Raw genomic sequence first — 22,636 nt, forward strand, 5'->3', positions numbered from 1 at the left:
GGGGGGGCCTATAATTCATGAAACTTAATTAGTCAATAGTAAGAAACAAAAAATTTCTAACTACTATAATTTGAAAGCTCAACGGGTTTGAAAATCCTCAGAACTTTGCAACTTGCCTATGTAAACAACACTCTTGACTAATTCTCATATCAGCTTCCCACATTTTCCAAAAGTTTCTCATTCTTCCAGTAGCCTTCAGCAAGGCTTTTTGAAACTTACTGCATTTTATCGATTACAAAATCCTAACCATAGAATAAATTTATTTTCTGGTTTTTTTTTGAAGAGAAATATATAAATAGGCTTAAAAATGGTCAAAAGTTGATTTCATAGCCTCATATGTTCAGAGGCTATGCTGTCGTATGCTGGCGCATTTGCTGTAAGCATATTATGAATTCATACAAAATGAACAGTTACAAAAGACCGTCTATTCAGCAACATTTAAGATTGAACATTCTTACATAACTGCGTAAAAGATTAAGGAGGGCTTAGCCAATCTTTTTTGGGGGGAGGGGGGAGTGAAGGATGCCTGAAGATTGAACCCATGATCATTCTTCATTTTAAGGAGGGTTTGGGCTAAGTTTGCAATATATAAGCTTACGGGGGGGGGGACCAGATGCTATCTCAAACTTGCTCTTATTATAGCTCTAGAAAGTGGGGTTGAACCACATTTTGCGCACAATTTACTGTTTGATATACCGGCAGTCCGTCGGGTACCCAAAATGACCCATCGATGATTTCTCTGGAAAACGTCTAGCTATTACTCCTCCTTCTTTCGGAGTACCCAACACTTTAAAACCATAACTGACCATTGGCATCACTGTAGCTTTCATTGTTCTAATCTTGGTTCTCAGACTTATTTTCCTATTCTTCCAAACTTTTTCAACTGTGAAAAAATACCATGGGCCTTGGCTATTTTACTATTAAAGTTTTCACTGCACTCAACATCTTTACTAATAATGTTATCTAGGTATACATATGCCTTATAACAATTAAATTTCAGTTCAAATTTTGAAAAGCGAATGGTAAATAGAGCTACTGCAGTTACCAACTGTCCATATTTGAAGCTTTCCAAAATACTTTCTGGAAAACACTAGTCAAATTTTAGGGCAAAGAAAGGGCGTTGAGGGGAGAACAGCCTCCTCACAAATACAGTAGAATAAACTCTCTACGTTTATAGCTTTAATGCTGCTCTTTAATTTCGTTAAACTTTCTTTTGTTATGACCAGTAAACCATTACATTTTCTGAATGTTGTACATGGCAATTATTGCATGGCTATGGTCCAATAAGGGGGTGGGGAGGCGAATGAAAATATTCCTGTTTTTTCTTGTGGGTCCCTTTGTACATAGTTTACATTAGTTTGTCGACCGTCTATGGGTGTTCATGATGATTATGTAATTAACAAGAGACCTTCTGTGTTTATATATATATATATATATATATATATATATATATATATATATATATATATATATATATATATTGAAACCACCTAGATCTTGGAATTGGAGAGCAGAGTAATCCATCAATAAACACGAAAAGGATTCTAAAATTAAAGTCAATCATACACTCACACATAAGTGATTTCTTTAGAAGGCTTTTCAAAAGAGAGGGAAAACACATTGATTATGTTATGAAAAGAAGAAATTATAAAAAAATAACCATACAAAATTAGAGGTTTTAAAAAGTCTTATATCTACAACAAGAATGGATAGAAATCAAAGAAAAAGATTTATTTGAACAGCTTTTCTCTATTTCCATGAGATTTATTATGGAACTTTTAAATTGAACTCTATTTTCCTCTTAGAGTCGAGCTAACACTTTGGAAAAACATGTTTCTTTTTCTAGATTTAAAGCTCCCTGGAGATGGAATAAGAGATAGAGAGAATAAAAAATAATTGCTTTCATTTTATTTGATTCCATTATTCTTTGTCAAGCAGATATACAGATTAAAAACTATATCATCATTTTCTTCGCTTATTTAAACCAAAAGACTTTGAAAGACTTCTTCCCTTCCGCAATCCCTCGCTCTTTACGCTAAAGTTTTTAATTGCTTTAAAAATTAGAATTGTGGCAAAGAGTCAAACTTTAGCGTAAAGAGCGAGGGATTGCGGAGGGGAAAAGCTCCTTTCATATACGGAGTAATTTCTGTTCGTTTTAAGTTTTAATGTCGCTCCTTACTTTCAGTTAAAAAAATTTGTTTGTTTTTTTTATTTAATTTCTGAACGTTTTTGAATTAATACATGTTTGATTTTGGCTCTCCGCACATAAATTATTAAAATGAAATTTGCATACTAATTCTCTTTTTGGCTAAATGGCTTTCTCTTAATTTTGATCAGACGATTTTGAGAAATAAGGAGTGGGGAAGGAGGCGTAGTTGCCCTCCAATTTTTCGGTTACTTAAAAAGGCAACTAGAACTTTTCATTTTTAAGGAACGTTTTTATTATTAAAAAATAAACATAACTTAAGACTTAACTTACGTAAAAAACTTTTATATTCTTATATTTTTATTATGTATATGAGGGGGTTTGTCTCCTCGTTAATACCTCGCACTTTATACTAAATCTTAAGTTTTGTCTCAATTCTTTAAGAATGACCCCTGAATCAGAAAGGCCGTAGAATAGGTAGTTGAAATTGCTAAAAATACTTTAGCATAAAGAGCGAAGTATGTATCTCCTCCTAAATACCTCGCTCTTTATGCTAAATTATTTTTAGAACCCCTCATTTGCTTAATAATCTCTGTTCGTTTTAAGTTTTAATGCTACTCCTTACTTTCAATAGAAAAAACTTTTTCATGTTTTTTTTTAATTGTTTTTTTTTTTCTAGTAATGCTAGAAGATCCTGCACCCTTTTCATGGAGTTTCTCTTCCCCCATGACATATTCCTCCAAGGAAAGATACTCCCACATAGCTTCCTCCCCTCAACCCAACCCTCCAAACCAAAAGAATCCCCCTGAAAACGTCTGTACACTTCCCAATACACAATACTGTATGTAAACACTGGTCAAAGTTTGTAACTTGCAGCCCCTCCCTCAGGGACTGTGGGGGAGTAAGTCATCCCCAAAGACTTAGTTATTGTGGTTTTCGACTATGCGAAACAAAATGGCTATCTCAAAATTTTGATCCGTTGACTTTGGGAAAGAAATGAGCGTGGGAGGGGGCATAGGTGCCCTCCAATTTTTTTTGGTCACTTAAAAAGGGCACTAAACTTTTCATTTCCATTAGAATGAGCCCTCTTGCGACATTTTAGGTCCACTTGGTCGATACAATGACCCCTGAAAAAAAAAAAAAAAAAAAAAAAAAAAAAAAAAAAAAAAAAAAAAAAAAAAAAAAAAAAAAAAAAAAACACGCACCCGTCATCTATCTTCTGGCAAAAAATACGAAATTCCACATTTTTGTAGATAGGAGCTTGAAGTTTTGCTATAGGGTTTTCTTTTACACTGACTGTGATGGTGTGATTTTCGTTAAGATTCTATGACTTTTAGGGGGTGTTTCCCCCTATTTTCCAAAATAAGGCAAATTTTCTCAGGCTCGTAACTTTTGATGACAAAGATTAAACTTGATGAACCTTATATATTTAAAATCAGCATAAAAATCCGATTCTTTTGATGTATCTTTTAGCATCAAAATTCTGATTTTTAGAGTTTTGTTTACTATTGAGCCGGGTCGCTCCTTACTACAGTTTGTTACCACGAACTGTTTGATACAGCAAAATTAAGGGACAACTAGAAAAAGGCAATTATCTTACGAAACTAAACCTTAAAATTACCAAAGGCGACTATTTACTTTAGTTACGTCGAAGTTAAGACATATAAGAGTAGGTCAACATTACTATACTCAAATAGGCTCTAAGAGTTACTATACATTATTACACTATACATTACTATACTCAAATAGGCTCTAAGAGTTAACCCACTTTCAGAAATCACAAACACTAGGTGATGCCTGACAAGTGCGACGAAAGTGTCCCAAGCGAGGCAGAGCAAAGCCATAAGGGGCGGAACTGTGCAACATACGCAACGTTCCATGATGTACGCTCGATGATGTACACAAGGTGGCAAAAAGTGGGCAACCCCACGATAAGCTCCTCCTTATATTTCAAATCGGAATGAAAATGCAGGTTGATAATTTTAAAGCAGTTAAAAATTTTAAATTAGATCCAATACTGAACACACTTACCCAAAGTGGCGCATTAATTAAATTGAATATAATAACATAACCTTGAGCCTATGCTAAACAGACCAATAGAATTTATTTCCAACTTCATTATTAGACCCACGAACAACGATTAGCATAACCAAACAGGACTACCCAAATGAAGAGGTCAACTATGAAGTTTGAGCGAAATCCTGCAATTCAAAACTTCTTCTTGGTATCACCGCTAATTAAGATTCTTAGAATAATCCCAATATTAAGGATTTTAGTAATTACTAAAGATATCGATCGAAGCTCTCAATAAGTCATATATAATTAAGAGAATCATTAGAAGAAGCACTCGGTATTCATTGGATATAGTTAGCAAAACCTGTTAGAGATTCAGGCCTGTTATTCTTATATTTACATTACGTAACCGCGGTACAAAATCTGTTTAATTATTTGATAAAATTTAATTGCGTCTTCAAGAAAAACCATAGGACTTTAAATCAGACTTTAAAGCCGCCAAACATTAGCTAATGATAACAGTTTTGTCTTTCAACAATTTTACTTTTTAACTTTTCAAAAGGAAACTTTTAATACGGGGTACATCTGAAGATACATTCCTATTGGGGGGAGGGGGAGAAATATTGAAAAAAGCTTTCTTGTCGGGAAACATTAATATTTGTTCATAATCTTTCAATGCTTTGGATTTTCGTTCAAAACTACGATAAGAAGCAGGAGTGTCTGCTCGGTGGGGGTCTACGACATTCACACCTTCCTCTTCAGATTCCCGATGTTTTTCCGATTTTCGGTATGATTTGTATACGATTTGCCTATTTCACGTTTTCTTCGAATCTACAACCACTTATTAAGTAGATCCCTGCGTATGTATCTGATGGTGAAATACTGCCGACCCCCTCCCTCCTCTTAAGTTGATATGATAAACGGAATGGCCTATTGGGCTCAACATTGCCTCCTTTTCCCAAACATTAGCACGGAATCCCTGAGCTTAGAATTCACTGCTGTCATAGTATCAGAATGTCTTTAACCTCGTTATATATTCTGCAAGATTTCTTTTTCCTTAGAATTTATTTGAGTAACAGATGGGCAATTTCAAAAGTTTGAAAAAGGCCAATGCAATATTCGGTTAACAAACGGTTTTAACTTTTGACTCCAGCTTTAAAAAAGTACATTTCTTAATGCTTAATTTTCAGGCAGAATCTGAATATTCAACATTTTATTAATCTGAATATCCAACATTTTTTTATATTCAAAATTTTGTTGCCAGACCCGGCACCAACGTGAACAGCTTTGATCAAAAACTTAATCAAAACCAAATTTCAAATTAATTATCCAAAGGCGTCATGTACACCAGCAAAAATGCTTCACTATCAAACATTCATTGTTTCGTTCTAATATTTAAAAGTGGTCTAGGTTCCTCTACATTAAACTTTTTTTTAGTCCTAATATATCATAAACACTTGCAACTTTCAACTGGGCTTCATTGTCTACGTAGGATGCAAGACATCCAGCATTGTATAAGGGATATCTTTCAAAAATTTGAAGCCCTACCCCGTGTCTCTATCTAAAACTCGTTGGGCCCCTTTAAATAGTATCTCTTGAATCGTTCTACTAAGGAAAATAACCACCTAATCAAGGACTGTCCCTGCAAAATACTTTTTTTATGACATTAGGCCATAGTAAATACGAAATTTATACCTTTAGCATATTAAGAGAGAAAAAGAATAAGGAGATCTGGACAAAGTATCTTGTCGATAATAAAGCTTTATAGGATAAGGATAAAGATCCTTCTGAGCCACTGCTGGCGCATAAGGCGTCGAGTGGACGTTTCAGTTGCTGAGTGTTTTTTACGGGTACAAGTCGCCCAACCTTGCTGCAGCTGGGATCGAACCCGGGTGCTCCGTATTGCCTAGCAGAGCATCAATCCACTGTGCTACAACATATTAAAAAAATTAATCATTTTTGAAGTATTCACAATTATTCCTAGCGCCACGAGGGGCTGAACCAGAGAACTCCTGAACAAGAAGACTCGGCTTGTTCCACTACGCCGGCACAAGGTGTAGGCCTACACATACCTGTCGCTTTATATCCAGCTTGCTGCATCCATAGACGCATCATGACCATAGCTTGTTGGGAGGGCGCATCTGGATATTCTCCTGTAATAATATTGATGTCTGCCTCGCTGACATCCAGTTCCCTTGCTAATGAAGCCCAATCACTGCCAAGCAAATTGCATATGTCAGTTACACGAAGGTCAGCTTTATGAATGGCGTCTGGACGATTGACATTGTAAACTGAAATATTAAAATGAAAAACAATTAATAATGAATAAAAGACTTGTAAGCATAGTCTCACTCCCGAGGAACAACTCTCAGTTATATAAAAAAAATTTACGTATCAAATGCAATATGTTTTTATACTTTTGAACTCTTCCAAACGACGAAAACAAAATGAACAATTACAAAAGCAAGTTTTATAGTTTGAGGCAATGTGTCTCTTGATACCGCTTAATGTTAATTTGTCTGACCGGGTCACTAATACTTGAGTCGTAGAATACAGTGGATAGCCACCAATTAAAACTGAATTAAAGCAATGGAGATAGAAGCATCTAAGTAATGTCACTCACGTGCTTGGAAAACAGATCCCAAATGGGGATTTCCCATGTTAACCAATTGGAAGAAAAGGAACAAAATACAGTTTACGTCGTAGTAAAAAGGGGATTTATAGATGCCGACAATTCTTTACATCTGTAATGGGAGAACACGCTAGATGTCTCATAGTTAATGTATGGGTGGAGAAGTTTCAAGCCTGTTTTTATGTCATTAAGCTATTAAAATATTACATCTATGACAACCAGACTCTAAGCTCGAAAGAGAACTGAACTTTAGTGCATCAAGCGAATTTCACATCACTAAAGTCCTCGCTCTTCTGATCACAGAATCGCAAAAGCTTAACGAGAACGTTCCTAGGGTTCCCTCCTACAGGGGGAGGGATATACTAACTTAGTTTTAGGTATGTGATTAATATATTTTGTATCAACAATAGGTACTAGAGATTTTTACAGCCATGTCTGATAACAAAGGTTTGAGTTCAAAAACCAAATATCTAGAACTTCTCAAAAAAGGAGTTAGACCTTGATATTTTCGTTATATAGAAAACAGCACCTATTAAAAAAAAAAATAAAAAAAAAAAAATAAAAAAAAAAAAAAAAAAAAAACTAGAAACATAGAGAGTTTATTCTACTGTATATGTGAGAAGGATGTTGTCCCTTCAACGCCCAATCTTTGCCCTAAAGTTTGACTAGTGTTTTCCAGAAAGTATTTTGGAAAGAATCAAATATTGACAATTAATAACTGCAGTAGCTCTTTTTACCGTTCACTTTTCAAAATAATTGAACTGAAAATTTCCTTGTTATCCTCGTCTACCTTGTCCTCTCAATTCTAAATAACAAGATTAAAATTTCCAGTAAAAGGAAAAATGAAACAATTCAAAACCCAACAAAGAACTTCATTAAAACCAGAAATTTTGAATTTTAATCAAAATTAAAATTAAAAAAAAAAAAAAAAATCAAAATTCCAAATCGACTCGAAACTTCAAATCCTACCTCCAACTTCTCCATGAGTTTCTTTTTCTTTTTCCAACTAGATCTATTATTCTTATTCTTAACGCTCAGCCAATCAGAGCCTTTTCCTGAGAATTATTTTCATGATAGATTTAATTTTAAAATTCCACTCCTCCCTCCAAATAAAAATTTACAGCGATAGCAAGAAATAACTATACTATGAATTCATCAAATATCATTGAAAAAAAGTTCATCTAGAAACAAAGTGTTACTCAAAATATCACGGATTTATAACAAAGCTGGTATCAACTAGATTCAAAATCAGGATCCCCCCCTCCTATTCCATGCCCTCTGTTGACGTTGAGAATCAATAATTTTCCTGTCAAAATTCCAAATCAACTCGAAAACTTCAATCCTACCTCCGACTTCTCCATGAGTTTCTTTTTCTGTTTCCAACCAGATCTATTATCCTTATTCTTAACGCTCAGCCAATCATAGCCTTTTCCTGAGTATTATTTTCATGATAGATTTAATTTTAAAATTTCATTCCTCCCTTCAAATAAAGAGTTACAGCGATAGCAAAAAATAATTATACTATGAATTGATCAAATATAATTGAAAAAAATTTCTAGAAGCAAATCTAGAAACAAAGTGATACTCAAAATATCACGAATTTATAACAAAGCTGGTATCTACTAGATTCGAAATCTGAATCCCCCCTCCTATTTCATACCCTATGTTGACGTTGACATGCAATAGTTTTCCTTACATAATAGTTAATTTATTAAAAAGTAAATAATTTTGACAGCGATCAAAGAGTCCATCTTCAAGCATCAAAGATGACCTTGGTGACACAACAAGTTAGAATCAAATTCAAGGTAAGCCACTTAAATTCCCTATCCTCTAACAAGAGTGGCATAAATTCCATTTGAAGTGAAGCTAGAGGGGAAATCCAGGAATCAATAATTTGCTTCAACATTCCAAAGGAGACAGAAGTGAGAAATAGTCGACAGAGATAGAACCAAAATGGATGGATATTCATAATTTTTTTTGGCATCCGCAGAATATAAAGTGCCATATGTCACTTAGAAAATATTTGACACATTAAATGTAATTTCTTGGAGGGTGTGTAAAGACAGTGGAACAACGGCTCCCATCAAGTTCTTAGAATATAATAAAACGGAAAATATTGAGCCGATTAGACCGTCATTTATGATTAATTGGACAAGGAGTTTCCTTTAGTCATTGCTGAGGAACATGGCATATGTCACTTCCAAATTAAAGCAGCAAATTGGGTTAAACATGAATCATGCGAGGTGATGAGAAGCTAAATTGAATATTTTCACTAATTATTTATATATTTTGTATATAAACATGAAAATGGCCTTGATTCGCTTTGCTTTATAAAAATCGACATTAGCGGCATTTTGCTGTATTAGCGAAACACTTTGTAATAACCGTCAGTACATTGACTAAAATACCAAAAAGTAATTGACACATTAGTCATTTAATACTATGCACAAATAGTTTTTTTCGTTTCCATGCTCAATAAGCGATGATCCTTTACACCAAGGGCGTATCCAGGATTTTTCCTCAGGGGAGGGGGTAATTTTTTTTTGGGGGGGGACGTTCTAGTGGGGTAGTTTTTTTTTCATTTCCACGATCGATAAACGATGATCCTTTACACCAAGGGCGTATCCAGGATTTTTGTTCAGGAGAGGGGAATTTTTTTTCGGGTAATGTTCTAGTTGGGTAGTTTTTTTCGTTTCCATGCTCAATAAATGATGATTATTTACATCAAGGGCGTATCCAGGATTTTTGTTAGGAGTGATGTTCTAGTCGGGTAATTTTTTCGTTTCCATGCTCAATAAACAAATATTCCTAGATGCAGTCTTATTTTTCTTCCTTAAGAAACCATTAGCAACTTCGCAAATTGTTTTCCTAAATAATTCCGTCCATCTTCCAAATTGTCAAATTTATGACTCTCCAGTTTAATATCCAACTGTTCCTGAAATTTCTCTCAAATTCTCATCCTGGACTCTAATTACATCATAACTTCCCGGGAGGTAGTTACCTTTCCGAAATTTCAACTTTAAATTAACCCTAGACACTAACAAATGGTGAACTTTACTTTTCACATCAATAACAGCCCTCCTATATATCTTTTATCGATCTTCCCAGTCTTCGGTTTACAACAACATAATCAATAAAATTTGCTGTCTTACCATCACGTTAATACCATGTTAACTGATGGGCAATTTTATATCCCAAACACCATATTGGTTATAACTAGATTGTTATACCTACAAAATTGCAACAGTTTGTAGCCATTGCTGTTTTCATTTCCTACGCCAAATTTACCTTGGCTAAGATACCATCTATCCCTGTTTCTACCAACCTGGGCGTTAAAATCTAACAAAAATACCATAATTCTACATCAGACCCTGTCTATTTGCTTCTGTAAATGTAAATGTGTAAGTGTAAAGTAAAATTTATCTGAATCACTAGTATCTCCGTCAGTCGGCTCTACAGGGGCATGTACTACTATAACTGATATCCTGAAGTTTTTAGTCATAAAATGAGTGATTAGCATTCACATTATTAATTCCTTCCCAGCCTAAACAGGACTTAGCAGCTTCCTTATTCATCATAAGCCCTACTCCCTGTCTTTGTACCCTATCTTTCCTGCCCGTGTAAACAAATTATATATCGCCTAATGTCATGCTTCCTATCCGTGGGATATGAATTTCTGAAACTCCTAAGAATTTCAGTTTGAATCGTCTCAATTCGTCCGTCTAAATGTCGATACGGTAGTTATTTTTTAATGTCAAAACATTCAAAGTTCCAATTTTCAGGTTCTTTCAATCATTGAAATTATTTCGGCCTCAGGAAAAGCAATGGTCTCAGATATCAATGCAGGACGGGGACCAACACATCTTCTCAAGTCTGCACCGAAGCGCTTAAGCCAGCTTGGAATCGGACAACGAACAGTCCCTAGGACCTCCCGTATGAAGGGAGGCTTTGCACAATGATGAGCCTATTCTTTGTCACAACATGGTTTTCAGCACTTGGCGATGCTCATCTATCAAAAAGAGTTGAAATTCTGCACTTACAGTCTCAAGTCAATTACCTCCTGCTCATTATATATCCATGCCTACAAATATTATGCTACTACAGGGAGGCAAAACATAGTAGATAAATTAGCTAGGAAGAGATTTTTCAGCCTAAAAACGCCCACCAAAACAGACCAAGCCAAGAAGAATTGTCGGTTAATCAGAATCTTGTGTTAATGACGTGCCGTTTATCAAACAGTTCGTAGTAATGAACTGTAGGAAGGAGTAACCCGGCTCAAAAGTAACCGAAACTCTAAAAAACGGAATTTTGATACCAATAGTTACATCAAAAGGATCGCATTTTAATGCTGATTTTAAATATATAAGTTTCATCAAGTTTAGTCTTACCCATCAAAAGTTACGAGCCTGAAAAAATTTGTCTTATTTTTGAAAATAGGGAGAAATGCCCTCTAAAAGTCATAGAATCTTAACAAAATTCACACCATCATATTCAGTGTATCAGAGGACCCTACTATACAAGTTCCAAGCTCCTATCTACAAAAATGTGGAAATTTGTATTTTTTGCCAGAAGATAGATCACGGATGCGTGTTTTTTTGGTTGTTTTTTTTTTGTCTTTTTTTTCCAGGGGTGATCGTTTGGACCCAGTGGTCCTAGAATGTCGCGAGAGGGCTCATTCTAACGGACAATAAAAGTTCTAGTGCCCTTTTTAAGTGACAAAAAATTGGAGGGCACCAAGGCCCCCTCCCACGCACATTTTTCTCCAAAGTCACCGGATCAAAAATCCGGTCACCGGTCAAAATTCGGAGACAAACATCCATTCTGTTCAGCTTAGTCAAAAACCTAATAACTATGTGTTTGGGGACGACCTAATCCCCCACAGTCCCCGGGAGAGGGGCTGCAAGTTACAATTGACCATTGTTTACATATAGTATTCGCGTTAGGCTGGAGATGGGTCGGAGGAAGGGGGTTACAGGGAGGATTGTTCCCTGGAGGAATTTATCATGAGGGAAGAGAATTTCCATGAAGGGGGCGCAGGATTTTCTAGCATTATTTAAAAAAAAAGAATGAGAAAATACATAATTTTTTTCAACTGGAAGTAATGAGCAGCATTAAAACTTAAAACGGGCATAAAATATTACGTATATAAGGGGCTTCGTCTCCTCCACAATACCTTGCTCTTTACTCTAAAGTATTTTTGGAAATTCCAACTGCTTATTCTACGGCCTTTGTGATTCAGGGGTCATTCTTTTAGATTTGGGACAAAATTGAAGCTTTAGTGTAAATAGCGAGGTATTGACGAGGGGGCGAAACCCCTCATATACATAATAAAAATACACAAATATAGAAATTCGTTACGTAAGTTAATTCGTAAGGTACGTATGTTTATTACTAACAAAAACGTTCGTAAAAAAAATAAACAAACCTAGTTGCATTTTTAAGTAACCAAAAATTGGAGGGCAGCTACGCCTCCTCCCCCACCCCTTTTTTAATCAAAATCGCCCGATCAAAACTATGAGTAAGCCATTTAGCAAAAAAAAGAAATGTGCAAATTTCGTTTTAATTATTCATGTGAGGTGAGCTAAAATCAAAACATGCAATAATTCAAAAACGTTCAGAAATTAAATAAAAGAACTAGTTTTTTCAACTGCAAGTAAGGAGCGACATTAAGACTTAAAACGAACAGAAATTATTCCGTATATGAAAGGGGTTGTCCCCTCCTCAACGCCTCGCTCTTTACGGTAAAGTTTTTTTTATTGTTTTAAAAAGTGAAGTTTTGACAAAGAGTCAAACTTTAGCGTAAAGAGCGGGGCGTTGAGGAGGGGACAGCCCCCTTCATATACGGAATAATTTCTGTTCGTCTTAAGTTTTAATGTCGCTCCTTACTTGCAGTTGAAAAAACTTTTTTTTTTAATTTAATTTCAATACAGCAACCCTTTTATGAAATTAAACAGAAAAAAACAAGTTTTTCAACTAAAAGTAAGGATCTACATTAAAACTTTAAATAAACAAAATCTTTCAATATATGAGGGAGCTTCCCCCTCTTAAACCCGTCTCTCTTTACGCTAAAGTTTGACTATTTTTTTTTCCAATTACTTAAGAAAGACATCATAAATATTCGGGTCATTTAATTAGAATAAAAAGCTTTGTCAAAGCAATAGAAACGTTAGTTTAATGAGCAAGGGATTTAGGAGGGTGCAGCCCCACTCATATACAAACTAATTTTTGTATTTTTTAACTTTGTTCTATACTTTAAGTTGAAAAAACTTGTTTCTTAAAAATTTTAATTTCGGTTTGTTAATCAGATCATTCCGGAAAATCCGGCTCCCTCAAGGTGGTTTCAGGCACCATTCCCTCTCCCCACCCTGCACCCACCGACACTCTTCCATAACAGGTGATTGCAAATTAAAAAAAAGTTATTATTTTTATTAAACGGCCATAATGTTTCAGGAGTCGTTCTTAAGGAATTGGGACAAAAAGTCAAAAATTTAGCACAAAGATCAAGGTCTTGAGGAGGGGGAAACCCCTTTGATATACATAATAATTTCTGTCCGTTTAAATTTTGATGTTGCTCCTTACTTTCAGTTGAAGAAACTTTTTTATAATTTAACTTTTAATAACACAGAGAAATCCGGCTCCTCCCTCCATGAAAAATTCCTTCACCCACGAAAAAAATCCGCCATGGAAAGTTGTTTCATGTAAAAACGCCCTCCTCTTTTTCCAAGGGTATTCCCACAAGACAAATCCATTCTAGCTGAAAATTCCAACCAGAAAATCTCCGCATTTTCATTTGATAAAAACTTTAATTTCTGATTGTTTTTTAAATTGATGCCGGTAATCCCCTTCTCGGTGGAAATGTTTCCAAGAAAAAAGGCAACCAAAGGGTGTTTTCCAGCATAGGTTTTTTTTGGGGGGTGGGGGGGTACGAAAGAAACTTAAAAAAAAGCATCAAAAATGTGAAACTGACATCTACTCCCTTACGATTTCTGGGAATATTTCTGTTCAACGCTGTTGAATGAAAGTAAAGAATAACATAAAACCCTAAAATGAGCATTTATTCCGTAAAGTAGGAGGACTGACCCTTCCTCATCCACACCTCCAACTCAAGGTCACAAAAACTTCGGAGTGTATTCATTGGATCAGAAATTGAGTTCTAGTCCTTTGCGTGGGGGGGCACACTTTTCCAGGGGGACTCGGGGCACAGCTTATAACACTTGTCCCCAGGCTCTGGGGGTTTATGTCGACTCCAGAGTTTTTAATATCTGACTTTTGAAATGTTTTTTAACAAAAAGGCAATCTCAAATGTTTATCAGATGGGTTTGGGGAAAAAGGACGTAGGGGGGGGGGTCTATTGGCCCATCGGTCTCTTTTGACTCTTTAAAAGTAAACTAGAACTTTCAATTTCCAATCAAGTGAACCATCTCTAATTTTTGTACGAGCATCCCTTCAATAGGAACCATATATGTCCCAAGGGCATAACTTACAACACCTGCCCCCATGGCCCTGGGAGGTTCTATTATTTCTGGAGTTTTTATTATCTGATGTTTGAACCATTTTTTACCAAAATGGCTCTCTCAAAACTTTTATCGGATGGGTTTGCGGGAAAAGGTGCATGGGGAGGGCTAGTTGCCCTCTGATTTCTTTTGACTCTTAAAAAGTGAACTAGAACTTTCAATATCCAATCAAATGGGCCCTCTCATTTGTTTGAGAGGGCTCATCAATTGAGCCCTCAGATCATCGAACGAGTCCTCGGATGCTCGTTTATAATAGCATCCCTTCTATAAGAGCCATAGATGCCCCAGGGCATAACTTACAACGCCTGCCCCGTGCCCTGGGGGATTGTGTTGACCAGGAAATTTTCAACTCAAAATCTATATCGGACGTATTTAGGAAAAAAGGGCGTGGAGGGGGGGGGCTAGTTCCTCTCCGATCACTTTCGACTCTTAAAAAGGCCGCTAGAACTTCCGATTTCCAATCGAATGAGTCCCTCTGAAGTTTATACGACGACCCCTTCCATACGAAATGCCGCTGTGAAAAAAAAAAAAAAAATAAAACATTGAAGCCGTATGACCTTTACTATAGGCAACGCTATAACGTTGCCTCTGATTTTAATGAAATTAATTATCGTTTTTGTAAATCTACAATACAATGTCGCGTAAATTCTCCAATAATGTTTCTAAACAGTGTGGAACACTGGTGCTATAACTTAATAATATGAAAAAAACTTCGTTTTCTTAAAGAGTTAAAGAGGCTGCGTCCCAAAGTCGAACCTTAAAACGTACAGGAATTAGAAGAGGCAGTTGGGGGGCTGCCGCCCCCCAAACCCCCAGCTTTTAAAGACTCTTTTGTACAGGTTTTTTTTTTTTTTTGGGGGGGGGGGGGGGGGACTTCATTGTTACTAATTACTAGTTTCGGCGCAATGGTTCTCCTGTCCTCTTGTGTTTAACATTTTTCGAAATTATTCCATTATTCATTCATTTCAATTTTTTGTTAATTAAAAGAGGGCCTTTCCGAAGCCAAGAGCTGGGGGTTAGCAAAAAAAACAAAAAACCTGTACAAAAGAGTCTTTAAAAGCTGGAGGTTTGGGGGGCGGCAGCCCCCCAACTGCCTCTTCTAATTCCTGTACGTTTTAAGGTTCGACTTTGGGACGCAGCCTCTTTAACTCTTTAAGAAAACGAAGTTTTTTTCATATTATTTCTGTACGTTTTTCTACAATCCATGGTGGATGTAATTTAATAATTAGACTATTAGGACTATAAGAAGACTATTAGGAGAGGCAAACCCCCCGCTTTTAAAGACTCTTTTGTACAGGTTTAATTTTTTTTCATATTAATTCTGTACGTTTTTCTACAATCCATGGTGGATGTAATTTAATAATTCCTGTACTCCTCGTACAGGAATTAAGAGAGGAACCCCCCCCCCCCCCCCGCATTTAAATCATTGTATAAAATAGAAAAAAAAAATAGATAGAATGACCGAAATGTTTCTTTTGCTCATAAGAAGCTAATATTCTGTTATCTCTCAAATGATAAGCTGTCCAGGTGTTATCAAAATTTTTTTGATGTTGTGAAAAAAAACCGCCCGTAAGGGACTTGAACCCTTGACCCGAGGATTAAAAGTCTCACGCTCTACCAACTGAGCTAATAACTTGCATGTGTGCAAATATAACTTCTAAATAGCTTTAAAAATTTCAAATTAACATGGGCTCTTATGGAGAGAAATCCGTTAATTAAATAGCTATTGGGTGGTTTCTGGAAAACAGGGAAGGAGTTATCGGATCAAGCTGAAATTTCGCGGATAAGCTCCTGGGCCGTAGGGGACCTTAACTTGTGAATTTCAGCCCGATCGGACAACGTTAAAAGGGGTGGGGGGTTGGAGGGTCGAAACTTTCGGGGGGTTAAGATTTTCCTACGAAACTTTCATGGGCACTTACTCGGAGAATTCCGCATCGAATGAGTCTTCGTACACCCAGATCCGATGTCGGATGTGACCTGTAGGCGTCTAGGAAAAAAAAGTAAATGAATTTTAAGTGGCTATGCGTGGTTTCTGGAAAACAGGGAAGGAGTTATCGGATCAAGCTGAAATTTCGCGGATAAGCTCTCCTTAGCCCTAGGGGACCTTAACTTGTGAATTTCAGCCCGATCGGACAACGTTAAAGGGGGGCTTGGGTTGACAGGTCGAAACTTTCGGCCAGATTTTCCCCATGAAGAAAAAGTTGGAGGGGGATGAAATTTTGCAGGTTTCTTAGTTGGAGTTCGGGCTACGAAATGCATCCCTCCCCATCCGTCTGCGACCACTGGAACCGAAGATCGCTTAACATTGTCGTGTGTCGCCTCTTTATAGAGGCACGAGTGTGCCTCCTTGATTAATGATTAATTAATGACAAAACAAAAAACAATATTTTGAAGGATGATTACCTGAATAAAAAAGTCTAAATTAAATAGAAGTATTAAGCTAAAGAAGCCACTGATAAGTCAAAACTTCACTAAATGTAATCAAACGGTTCGTGGTGAAGAACTGTAAGTAAGGAGCGATCCGACTCAGTAGTAACCAAAACTCTACAAAAAGAATTTTGATACCAATAGACGTATAAAAAGAATTGACTTTTTTTGTTGATTTATAATATAAAAGTTTCATTAAATTTCGTATCACCCAGAAAAGGTTACGAGCCGGAGAAAATCAGCCTGAATTTCGGAAAAAGGGGAAAACACCCCACAAAAGTCATAGAATCTTAATGAAAATCACACCATCATATTCAGCGCATCAGAGAACCAGACTATAGAGGTTTCAAACTCCTGTCAACAAAAATGTGTAATTTATGTATTTTTTTTTTTGCCAAAAGATAGATCACGGATGCGGTTTTTTTTTCAGGGGTGATCGTATTGACCCAGTAGTCCTAGAATATCGGGGAGGGCTCAATCAAACAGAAATTAAATGTTCTAGTGCCACTTTTAAGTGACCAAAAAATTAGAGGGCAACTAGGCCCCCTCTCACGCCACCGTTTTTCTCAAAATCGTCCGGCCAAAATTTTGAGATAGCCATTTTCATCAGTTAGTTGAAAGGCCGAATAACTATGTCTTTGAAGATATCATGACCCCCCCCCCACAGCCCCAGCGGAAAGGTCTTTAAGTTACAAAATTTGCCCATTGTTTATGCATAGTATTTTAGTGGGAAGTATGCATACAAATTCGGATGAGGGGGGGAATTTTCTGCTGGTGCAATTTTCCATGAGAGTAATTTTCCATGGGGAGGGAAGTTGCCAACGGGTGAATTTTTCAGAGAAAATTTTACATGGGAAATTTGTCAGAATTATTTTCTCTTTGCTGGCTCAGTTTTACGGGTGGACGTTGCTCCTCCTCAACACCTCGCTCTTTACGCTAGAGTTTGAATTGTGTTCTAAGTCTTTAAGAACGACTCCTCAAACAGTATGGTCGTTTAATTAGAACAATAGGGAGCTTTTTTTAAAAGTACTAAGAAACTTTAGGGTAAAAATCTAGGTTTTGAGGAGGAGTGACCCCCCTCATATACGTAACAATTTCTGTTCATCTTAAGTTTCAATGTTGTTCCTTACTTTCAACAAAAATTTTTTTTATTTAATTAATAGAAAGCACCGTCTTTATAAGATGAGCATGGTAAGTAATAGTAAGTGATAGGAATGTGCGTAAGAATTATATAAATGATAAAATCAGAAATGCTAAGAACGTTCAATATTTAAATAAAGTTAGAAATAACAAGAGAATCTAGCCAAGACTTAGAGGACAATTAAGTTATTTATTGGTAATGGTGCTACCACGCCACCTTATTTAAATTGGCAGGATGACCAAACAACTTTCTAAAAGAATGGTTTGCCGTATTTCCAATGTAGGTTATAAAAGGAAAAGTCAATTCTGAGGACAGGCCTTTGGAAGAATTTTGGGCCCTCCGAGTAACATGAAGACACGGCTTATGAAAGGGACTGATTAAGAAGGGACTGATGTAGTATCTTCATGAAAAGTGGCCCTGCAGAATATATATTCTTAAGGATAGCGAAAACAATTCTGCCATTTATTATTAAATTCTGTCGATTTTTTTTTAATATTTAAAAAGAGGCTTTATTTTCAACTAATTTGAAAGAACTAAGTTCTATCATTATTATATCAGATAGTGATTCAAAATATTTTAATAAGTGACTTAAAAGATTTGTCAATAAATTCCCGCCCTGAAAAATCAAAAACAACATGCTTTCTCGACTTATAACTTTTTTGCAGAAAAGAGAACCAAGTCATGGCGGAACATTAATCATTCTTTGCAAATGGTTATTTTTTACAAAGCACTATATTTGGCTGATTTTTTTTTTCAATATACAAAAGAAAAACTGAGACAGAATATAGAAAATACCGAAGCATTTGCCTTAACTGACACTGGCAAGGGAAAAAATATATAAAAGATAAGCTTCTGTGATCACCAAGTTGAGAAAATCCCTTTTGCAATACAAACCTTAGACAGTAAGTTTTGCCTGGACTAATCCTCAACAAGCTGAAGTCATAGATACACCTTTTTAAATTTTTACTATGTCAACTTGGTCCAGGCAGTTCAGCATTTTTAGTTTAAGTTTATTATTTATTTCATACCTTTACTTTTCCGTTACCCTGATCAGTGAAAAATTTAAGGATTTAAACAAGACCGGTGATGAAGCGATACAGCCTTATTGAAATTGCTTGAAAACTCATCAGAAGGCTGGAAAAACAACAGATAATGGGGGCTTAAATACCACAATCAAATCTTTGATAGCTTTCTTCCTCTTTTATTTCGCCTTGTCTTTTATACTTTTTCTTTCTTTCAGTAAATGTCCTCAAGCCCAAATTTTGTCAGTTACGAGCTAAACTTTTTCCCAAGCTAAATTAATAACATTTTCTATGTTCTATACTGCCATACCAAGGTATATATTTCTAGCGGATACACATAGATTCCCTTTTACCAGAAGTACGAACCGCACTAATTACTTTTATCAAACTGTCAACATAATCTTTCCGTTATTACCTTACTTTAGAGAATGAATCTTTATAATAAATTTTCCTGAAATTACCACCGCTTACTCCAATCCAAGGAAATCCTTTAACATTACACTATTTTCATCTGTAATAGTAAACAACTGGCTTACCAAGCCCTGTATCTTGTCTAATTCCATATTTCTTCTGTAAAAGGCTTAAGTCTGGCTCGCTCAATGTAGTCTCTGGTGAAATATTTTCTGGGAGAGTAACTTTCAAATTGCAAACAGGAGTCTGAGGTGGTTCCCCCTTACCAACCTATAAAGAAATGATTTTTTTTCAGGCGATACACTTAGAACGTGCAATGATTTTACATGAGGCAAATCTAGAGAGGAGTAAGATTAGTATTATTGTTCATTGTTCTTTATTAATGCTGTTTGATCTTGAGTTAGGTTTTCCGTCTCCAAAATGTGGTAAACGGAGGACCTTTTAAAAGACGCTTTACAAAGACAGAAAACTGTGAAATTATCACCTGGCAGGACTCTGAGCTTGTTTTGTTTTTGTTCAATAGCATCTAAACTACCAACAACAGGTATGATTTGGAGACAAATTAAAAAATCCCTTATGAGTGGATAAAGGTATATGCCACTCTACAAAGTCACTTTACAAAGCCAGACATTTTTGGACTTATCATCTGGCAGGACTCTGAGTTTGTTTTTGTTCAATAACGTCTAAATCACCAACAATAGATATGATTTAGAGATAATTCACAAAATCCCTTATGACTGGATAAAGGTATATGCTTCTAGAGTACCGGCACAGCCATCATGCCAAAAGCACTCCTAAATGGCCAAGGAGACATTGCAAGTTCCAAACTTTCTTTTGCATTTCTAATATAAATTTCAAAGAGACCCAGAGAAACATTTCCATGATTTCGTACACTCTGCACTATTATATTAAACTTTGTTTGCATCATCCCTATATTTCTCTGTAAGCCTTAGCATCTCTTGCGATTCAAACTCTTCTTCGCTGAAATTTAATTAAGGGTTTCTCCGCGTTGCTCGTAAAGTTTCGTTTCGAATAAAAAATGAGCATGTCTAAGCCACTGTCACTTTTTAAGGATGGTAAAATTATGCTGTTTTTATATTAAAATATGTTCGACATCACAGTGATTTTTTATCTGCTCCTTTCTCACGTTTAGAAAGACGCAACATTCGTGCACAAAAGAAGAAACCTTAGAAAGAAGACCTACAGGTGCGTTGCCAAGTAAGAATTGATGTGATTCCAAAAATAACTTAACTTTGTTCCTGTTTGGATCTTAAACTTATAGTCCTTATTCACAAAGAAAGGAATAGAGAGATAAAAGACAGAGACAGAGAGACAGAGTCGAGAGAGACAGACAGAGAGAGAGAGAGAGTCGAGAGAGAGAGAGAGAGAGAGAGAGAGAGAGAGAGAGAGAGAGAAGCAAGAAGGGAGTGAAATATTCAAAAGCTTACCCTGGCATCTTTCATAAAAGCAATCCTTCCAACAGGTTCAGAGGTTGTGTCTCGAAGTCTTACATTGAAGGCTAGGCGATTTTCTCTGAATGCTTTGAAGATTAAAGATAATTGTTCTCCAGATTTTGTCACAGGTACCAAATTTCCACCAAACTCAAGATACTGAGATTTATTATCAAGAACCTATAAGAAAAAAAGGAGATTTATGCTAGCAAAACTAGTCAGTTCAGACCCCCACCACAAGCCAGCTATGTCCAAGCTTAGGTCATTACATATAAGGGATTGAAGCTAGAAATAGTTTATGCTAGTTTTCCGTGTATAAAAGTGTTAAAAGTGTATAATTTACTCTGCCACTTTAAAATATTACTTTTTACGATATCAGTACACCTGAAGTAAGCCTAAAGTATAAGTACATGACTGTGCTGTTACAACACCATTATTACCAGTTACCAATTGCACCAGTTACCAGTTACATGGTAATTACCAGTTACCAACACAGTTACCAATAAAAAAAAGGATTTAAAATTTGAGCATATCATCACAGTCTTCAAGTATGCTTGGTTATGTAATTGTTTATCTTTATCTAAAAGAGCCTTAACCAAGATATTTAGCTTCAACCGTGGACATTATATTAACTAGACTCCAAACATCGATAAATTTACATTAAAAAACACAAGACGAGTTAGATGTTCCATGGATGGCATGTATAATATACATGAGTGGATGGAAATAATATCCGTGGATGGCATATATCACATCATGATGAAGGAATGAAACTTTGCATGCTTACATCCGAGCGGTGGGTGCCTTTTACATTAGCAATATTATTAAGAATAATCCATCTATTTATTCTGTATTTTACTAATCCACATATTATATGCCCAGTTCACCTCGTGAATTGAATTATGAAGAATCTGAATCACGTAAGGTCCTTGCCATTCATAAAAAAGGGCGCGCGAAGATTGTACAAAATAGCACTCTTTGGTATCTACATATCGAATAAGAGTGACTTTCACTTGCTTGTTAGTTACAATGTTTTGAAAATGATGACTCGTTTGGGGGGGGGGGCAATTTTCTTTATTCTCAATAATTCTTCTTTTCTTGCATTCAGCACTGTCTTGTGACGGAATTGTTCAAAGTTATCTAAAACTAATAATTCAAGTTTTTTTTGTTTTTTTTTTACATCATGATGTCAAACCTGCGTAGAAACAAAAGGCAAAAAGCAGTAAGAGGTATTATTTGTAGATGGCGAGAATTACCGGAAGTCTTGCTGACTATCTACAATAAACAAAAGGAAGCCTAACAGGACTCCTGCTAATAGGATTAGGCTTCTACAATAAATATTTTTGTCAAAGTTGGGGATTGAGAAGAAAAGAATTTAATTCCAAGATTTTAGGCTTAAAACAAAATGTCTTTCGATAGTAAAGTTGTTTTGATTAGTACTAAAACTTATAGCAGAGGCCAAGTAAATGATCCTGGAAATGCGTTTTCCCTTACATAAAGTTTCTCTTGTTTTCTCGCTTTTCCAAAACTAAAGTTGGGTTAACTTTTAAGTTAATTTCTGTCTAATTTGGGACTCCAAGCTTGCTTTGATATTTCCGCTCAGGTTTTGATAAAATTCCCAAAATGCCTAACGATGTTGAGGAAATTCTTGAAGAATAACCGGATTAGTTGCCTCAGTAGTAGCAAATAGAACGATATCTATGTGACACCATCTTGGCAACATCTATGTGAGTTTTGATTTTTGACTCATTTCATTTTTGACAAATTAGTTAACTAATTGAAATAAGTCATATTACATGTTAGAATTGTCAGTCAGTCATATACATATTAGAAGAATATATCGTTCATTTTCCAAGCAATTATTCCGATGAAAATGTTG

General features: G+C 35.8%; 1 protein-coding gene across 6 annotated transcripts in view; it reads right to left on the minus strand.

The window, feature by feature from the left end:
- LOC136031850 (ankyrin-2-like) overlaps positions 1-22,636 on the minus strand; it is a 350,415-nt gene that overhangs the window by 68,731 nt on the left and 259,048 nt on the right. For all 6 annotated transcript variants that reach the window (XM_065711711.1, XM_065711710.1, XM_065711709.1 and 3 more), the window contains 3 exons: positions 20,755-20,937; positions 19,432-19,576; positions 6,232-6,450 (listed from right to left, as the gene is read on the minus strand). In XM_065711711.1, coding sequence (XP_065567783.1) covers positions 6,232-6,450; positions 19,432-19,576; positions 20,755-20,937 — 547 coding nt within the window. The remainder of the gene's footprint in view (positions 1-6,231; positions 6,451-19,431; positions 19,577-20,754; positions 20,938-22,636) is intronic.

This window comes from Artemia franciscana, chromosome 10 (genome assembly GCF_032884065.1).
Source record: "Artemia franciscana chromosome 10, ASM3288406v1, whole genome shotgun sequence".
Lineage (NCBI taxonomy): Eukaryota > Metazoa > Arthropoda > Branchiopoda > Anostraca > Artemiidae > Artemia > Artemia franciscana.